The sequence below is a fragment of the Eschrichtius robustus genome, chromosome 11 (assembly GCF_028021215.1).
Source record: "Eschrichtius robustus isolate mEscRob2 chromosome 11, mEscRob2.pri, whole genome shotgun sequence".
NCBI classification, from domain to species: Eukaryota; Metazoa; Chordata; class Mammalia; order Artiodactyla; family Eschrichtiidae; genus Eschrichtius; species Eschrichtius robustus.
Window position 1 is genome coordinate 64,429,406 of NC_090834.1, and position 7,039 is coordinate 64,436,444.

General features: G+C 51.8%; 1 protein-coding gene across 1 annotated transcript; it reads left to right on the top strand.

The window, feature by feature from the left end:
• The first annotated feature begins 1,592 nt into the window (after positions 1-1,592).
• Positions 1,593-6,475, top strand: CNGA4 (cyclic nucleotide gated channel subunit alpha 4). The gene is made up of 6 exons (XM_068556479.1): positions 1,593-1,654; positions 1,790-1,891; positions 2,092-2,198; positions 2,500-3,145; positions 3,922-4,271; positions 6,015-6,475. Exons 1-6 carry the CDS (start codon positions 1,593-1,595, stop codon positions 6,473-6,475), a joined length of 1,728 nt encoding a protein of 575 aa, XP_068412580.1.
• Positions 6,476-7,039: the final 564 nt, after the last annotated feature.

Consider the following 7,039-nt stretch of genomic DNA (forward strand, 5'->3'; position numbering starts at 1 on the left):
GGGAGACATTAGATGCGAAAGGAGATCCTGTGGGTGACCAAGATTGACCAGAGAGAGTTGGGAGGATGGAAAGAGAGGAGGCCTAGGACAGAGTCCGAAAAAACACCAGAACAGGAGAGGTGGACACAGGGGCTTATGAAAGAGACTAAGAAGAAATAAGCAGAAAACCAAGACATTATGATATCAATAGAAGCCATGGGAAAAGAGGATTTCAAAAAAATAAAATAAAATGTTGGAAACTATAGATGTTCCTTCCAAGAAACTCTCTGAAAACACAAATCTAGCCATATCACTTAACTGTGCAAAACATTTCATGAGTTCTTCATTGCCTTTAGATAAAATCCTAGCTGTATAACATGACTGACAAAGCTCTCCCTGAGCTGTCCTCTGTCCACCATTCAGCCTCATCTTTTACCACTAGTCTCCCAGGTTCACTACAAAAACCGAGTGATGTTTCCCCCAGTCACCCATGCTTTTTGAAATCTCTATGCCTTTGCGTACTCTATACACTTTGCCTGAGTGCTCTTCACTCTTCCGTCTTATACTTGACTAACTCCTACTCATCCTACAGAACGCAGTCTCAATCAGTACCCTTTCTGTGTACTGTAATAACCCTCTGTGTACCCACCTAACAGAGTACCCATCAGACTGATGTGTAATTGCCTATCTACCTGATTCTTCCCCCCTACCAGACTGTGAGTTTCTGGAGGGCAAGGAATGTGTTTCATTCATCTTTTATCCCCAATACTTAGCACAATATTGGCCTGGCACATAGCAGGTGTTCTGGTTATGACTTGTTGACTGAGAAAGATGATAGTAGTGAAAGGGACATCAAGTTGAGGGAGAATTTTTAGGATTTTTTTGTTTGTTCTGGTATGGGAGGTTTAAGCATGTTCACAGAAAGGGAAAACTGAAAGAGGTTGAGGATCTAGAAAACACATGAAATAACGGGTGAGATCAGGCATGAGAGGTAACAAGAAGGGAATGAGGGCAAAAATGCCACAGGATGGCCCCCATCACACTCATCCAGCAGGAAGGAAGTAGATAGGGTGCAGGTAATGGAAACAGAGCTCATATGTGATGTGACAGGCATTCTTTGTCCCTGGAGACTAGTTCAGCACCTGACACAAATGAGCCATTCAGTGAATAGTTGTTCAATGAATAAAAAATGAGGTGCGAGCAGGGAACTTGCACAGGGTAAAACAGAATGAACTTCTGAGCCTACACTGGCACGCAGGTCTCCTGACTAGAGGGCCCCTGTGTAGTTCAACCTTGAGGAAGGCGGAGGGAGACGAGGCGTAGCCTTAACGTCTGAGGCATGCACCTCCACCATCTCCAGGGACCCCATTAGAGATGTTTAGTTGGGCAGGTGTAAGCCCAGGCCCTAGGAGACGGGGCGGAGCGCTGGAGCCACACTGCCTCCACCCCTTCAGTAGCAGCTGGCCCTGGTTGTGTTGCTAAGAGCTTCAGAAGCCAAAGACGGAGGAATCGCAGCTGGAGACCAAGGGCGGCTTGGCACTACCCCCCCTCCTGAAGCCACCTGCAGGCAGAGGCCCTGGATATCTTACACCCAGGCACCAGGCCACAGAACCATGAGCCAGGACAGCAAAGTGAAGACGACAGAGTCCAGCAGTTCTGCCCCACCCAAGGCCAGGTGAGAGATCCTGGTCCCCTGTGTAAGATCTGTCTGCCTCACTAGATGGAGCCTGGTCCTTCTTTGCTGCTCCCAGTCACAACCGCAGCACTGAACGGTGAATAAGTGAAGCACAACTTCCCCTCTTGCCCACAGGAAGTGGCTGCCGGTCCTGGACCCATCTGGGGATTACTACTACTGGTGGTTGAACACTATGGCCTTCCCAGTAATGTATAACCTCATCATCATCGTGTGCAGGTTTGGCGCTATGGGAAGGGCCTTAAGCAGAGACCAGGGCTAAAGAGTGAGGCCCAGGAGAGGGGCGGGTCCCTTGCACGGGGCTGGTGTAGGGGCGGCGTCCATACAGGAGCCCAGCGCTTAATGCTCAGCGGCTGCGGGAGAACACCTAGCACACAGAGGGCGCCCTGAAGCCACTCCTTTCTGTCCCTGCCACGCAGAGCCTGCTTCCCCGACTTGCAGCGCTATTATCTGGCGGCCTGGTTAGTACTGGACTGCACGAGTGACCTGCTCTACCTACTGGACATCGTGGTGCGCTTCCACACGGGTCAGTGAGTCTCAGGACTGACGTTTCTTTCCGTGTTCCCTTCCTAAAGAGAGCCTCTCAGTAACAAGAAAGTGAGCCCCTCCCTGACAGCACTTTCACATGCCTCTATGTTTACGGTATCCCTGTGCTCACCCCAGAAACCCTGGAGCATGGTTAAGCCGGGCCCCACCCTGTCCCCGGTAACTGTCTCCCTGGCCTGCCCTGGCCTGCCCACCCTCAACCTCATTTCTGGAGCAGGCGGGTGCCCTGACTCCACCCCATATCTGACACCACCCACGGCGGCCCCCACTCCCCCCACCAGGATTCTTGGAACAGGGCATACTGGTGGTGGACAAGGGTAGGATCTCGAGTCGCTACGTTCGCACCTGGAGCTTCTTCTTGGACCTGGTTTCCCTGTTACCCACGGAAGTGGCCTACGTGAGTCTGGGTCCGCACACACCCACGCTGAGGCTGAACCGCTTTCTGCGGGTGCCCCGCCTCTTTGAGGCCTTTGACCGCATGGAGACCCGCACAGTTTACCCGAATGCCTTCCGCATCGCCAAGCTGATGCTTTACGTTTTTGTTGTCATCCACTGGAACAGCTGCCTATACTTTGCCCTGTCCCGGTACCTGGGCTTCGGGCGTGACGCCTGGGTGTACCCCGACCCCGCGCAGCCTGGCTTTGAGCAGCTGCGGCGCCAGTACCTCTATAGCTTTTACTTCTCCACGCTGATCCTGACCACCGTGGGCGATACGCCGCTGCCAGACCGGGAGGAGGAGTACCTCTTCATGGTGGGAGACTTCCTACTGGCCGTCATGGGTTTCGCCACCATCATGGGTAGCATGAGCTCTGTCATCTACAACATGAACACTGCAGATGCAGCCTTCTACCCAGACCACGCCCTGGTGAAGAAATACATGAAGCTGCATCACGTCAACCGCAGGCTGGAGCGGCGAGTCATTGACTGGTGAGGATGCTGGGGTTCCAGACCAGGACAGCGAGAGGTGTACTGGATAGAATCTGAGGAGGGTGGCTGGGTTCTTATCGCCTGGTGGGTCAGGCAGGGCATTCAGGACGTGGCTCATTGGAGGGTTCACTGCGTGGGACTTGGAAAAGGATTTCCTCCACTAATTGGATATGGACTTAGAGCGAGGGGTTGGGTAAAAGATTGACAGGGAGAGGAATTCATACACAAGGAAGGATAACCCAGAACCCAGGGAATGGGAACTGCCACCACCTGGTAGGACTCAGAAGGTCCTGGAAGAGGTAAGAGGGAAAAGCAATACTCCTCAGGGCATGGCCACCAACAAGATGGTTGACTATGTCGTGGAGTCCATACTGTAGGCTGAACAAAGGGAAGTGTCACCAAGTTGGGGACCTAGAGCAGAGGATCGCTAAAGAAGATGGGGCTTGGTGACTGAAGTAGATATCGGTGATACGGTACAAGACATCACTGAATGGTGGGTGAGTAGAGCCTGACAAGAGCTAAAGGGTATCCTAGTCACTCTTCACTGGTGGAGGCTTCCAGGCCCTGGGTGAGGGAGAAGCTGTCAAAACATATCTCTGACCAGCAGATAGTGCATTAAAGATGTTTATCAACCAACTGTCAAGTATTCGCATTACCCCTGTGAGAACTCAGTGTGGTTGGGTTCTTGGCTGAGGCTGAGCTGAGAGCCCTGATGGAAGACGTAGAGGGAGGCATGTAGCGGGCTGGTGAGGACTGATGATGTACCTTGCCCCCAGGTACCAGCACCTGCAGATCAACAAGAAGATGACCAATGAGGTAGCCATCTTACAGCACTTGCCCGAGCAGTTGCGGGCAGAAGTGGCCGTGTCTGTACACCTGCCTACTCTGAGCCGGGTGCAGATCTTCCAGAACTGTGAGGCCAGCCTGCTGGAGGAGCTGGTGCTGAAGCTGCAGCCCCAGACCTACTCACCAGGCGAATATGTCTGCCGCAAGGGGGACATCGGCCGAGAGATGTACATCATCCGAGAGGGTCAGCTGGCTGTGGTAGCCGATGATGGTGTCACTCAGTATGCTGTGCTTGGTGCAGGGCTCTACTTTGGGGAGATCAGCATCATCAACATCAAAGGTGGGCACGCCATCATTCTTTCCGGAGACAGGGCTAGGGGAGGGGAATGGGGACAGCAGAACCCCGTGCTGAGACCAGGTGGTACTTCAGAGCCTACAGATTAAGGACGCCTGGCCCTTGCCTGAGTCACTAGAGGGCTCAAGAGAGAAGCAGGACAAGGAGGGTCTGTTCCCTGAGAAGAGGCTGAGCCAAGGTCAATGAGCAGGGTGGGTCCTTGGAAGAGAGAGTAGACCTGCTCTGTGGATAACCACCCAAGGCACCAACAGATCAGTGGAAAGTGCAGAGATAATAACAATCAATAATAATAATAATAATAATAATAATAATGGCTAATATTTATTGCATGTTTACTGCATGCCTTGTTCAAAGTTCTCCACATGTACCAACTCATCAAATTCTCACAGCAGCTCTATAAAGTAGCTACTATTATCCCCATTTTAAAGGTAAGGAAATTAGAGCACAGAGAGTTTGGGGAACTTGTCTAAGGTCACACAGGTAATAAGTATACACTCCTGGGATCAGTACAAGAAACAAACTTCTTATAGCCAACTGGAAAGGAAGGTAGAAGGAAGGAATTCCTATTTACTGCATCAACTCCAGTCCAGGCCAGGTACTGCACACTGGCTCATTTGTTCCTCTTATCAGCCCGTGCAGTAGGAGTTGTTATACCTAATCACAGGTAAAGACACTGAGGCCACAGGAGATGGGAAAGACTGAAAAGGGGGTGAGAGCACTGGATGTGCTCTCAGTCTGGGGATCCCACTCTCCAGTTGTCCTAAATGCCTCACATCTTCCTCCAAGGACCCCCTCAAGACCCACATCTTGTATGTCGTTGGCCACTGTTTACCTGACTTTGGACAAGTCACTTCCCTCTTTTAGGCCGGAGTTTCCTCACCTACCCAATAGGGATGATATTAAAAACCCAGAGAGTTATTTGGGAGGATTAAATTAGCTATGAGTGAGGCAACCAGTGCAATGCCTGGCACATAGCAAGAGTTCAACAAACGGTAGTTCCCTTGCCCCTAATAAGGTCCTTCTACCTCTGAGACGTTGCAGCATTCAGACGAACCTACCTTCCCACCCACCACCCACCAATATCTTTCTAAAATGCAGATGACACCATACAGTTCTCCTGCTTAAAATATTTCAATAGTTTCTCACTGTCCTCAACATAAGGTCTGGACTCCTTGCCAGGGCTACGAGACCAGCATGACCTGGCTCTCTCCATCTCCCCTACTCTCCTCACACCCTGACCTTCAGCCTCCCTGGACGGCTTACTGTATTCTGTAACCACCTAACCCTTTCCTAAGTCCATCCCTCCGCTCACATTCCTCCCTCTGCCTAGCTGCCCTCCCCACCCCCTCCCCTAGTTTCCTCCTACTCAGTCCAGGCATCAGTTCCTCCGGGCCTCCCTAAATTCTCTGCCTTACAGCTTGTCAGGGGCTCTTTGCCTGTCTTCCCACAGTACCAGATGCACATCTACGCTGCATTGGCTGTACTGTTACATAACTATCCCCTTAAACATCTAAGTCCTTTAGACTGTGAACTCTTGGAGGCAGGTCACTGATACCCACCCAGCACAGGGCCCAGTCCCTACCCAGTACTTTACTGGATGAAAGAATTAATGAGGCAGGAAGAGAGGCTCAGAAGCACAAATGTGGAGGTGGGGGTCCTGGTTCAGGAGGGAAATGCCCCCTCATGCCCACCCTGACTATCCTCCCACATGTCTGCCCGTGGCCACAGGGAACATGTCTGGGAACCGCCGTACAGCCAACATCAAGAGTCTAGGTTATTCGGATCTGTTCCGCTTGAGCAAGGAGGACCTGCAGGAAGTGCTGAGCGAGTATCCACAGGCCCAGGCCGTCATGGAGGAAAAGGGCCGTGAGATCCTGCTCAAAATGAACAAGTTGGACGTAAATGCCGAGGCAGCTGAGATCGCCCTACAGGAGGCCACAGAGGCCCGGCTGCGAGGCCTCGACCAGCAACTCGATGATCTGCAGACCAAGTTCGCGCGACTCCTGGCTGAGCTGGAGTCCAGTGCACTCAAGATCGCCTATCGCGTCGAGCGGCTGGAGTGGCAGACTCGGGAGTGGCCAATGCCTGAGGAACTGGCCGAGGCCGACGATGAGGGCGAACCTGGGGAGGGAACATCCAAGGATGCAGAGGGCAGAGCTGGCCAGGAGGGACCCCCAAGCCCAGAGTGACCCCATGGCTATTCCCCAGACCCCCACCACCAAGTGCATCCAGAGTTGCAGGAAAGCCTGCCTGCAGAAACTCTGCCATCCTGTCTGCTAGGTTACAGAGATGGGAGTGAATTGGGTATGTAGATGCACCACCCAGAGATGCAGGAGTATAGCACACATTTATCCCCTGCTCACCCAGCACACACACACACACGCACACACACACACCTATTTGCATATATCTACACTGGCCGTGAGACTGTGAAATCCATATAAAATGCTCTGGAGTTCCCCTTCTCAGAGCACACATGCTTTCTCACATACATATGTCTTATACCCACATCGTATATGCACATTCAGTCACGTACCTCATAAACACACATATACTGAGAATCACACATCAGTACACACAGATGCCTTCCACAGGTTTGCACACACTTGTAAACACACAAAAGTACTCCCATAACCCTCTTGTTCCAAGATATCTTTTAAATGCCCCTCCATATGGGAGGTTCACAAGTGTACCCTGCAAGTAGCACTTCAATAAATATTTGCTTCCTCACTAAGCATTTATGGGGCTGATGG

What these genes read in the sequence shown, in the direction of transcription:
- CNGA4 (XM_068556479.1), top strand. Translation starts at nt 1,593, where the DNA reads ATGAGCCAGGACAGCAAAGTGAAGACGACAGAGTCCAGCAGTTCTGCC. An exon ending in CGTGGTGCGCTTCCACACGG is followed by an intron (nt 2,199 to 2,499) that starts GTCAGTGAGTCT and finishes TCCCCCCACCAG; the next exon opens with GATTCTTGGAACAGGGCATA. An exon ending in GAGCGGCGAGTCATTGACTG is followed by an intron (nt 3,146 to 3,921) that starts GTGAGGATGCTG and finishes CCTTGCCCCCAG; the next exon opens with GTACCAGCACCTGCAGATCA.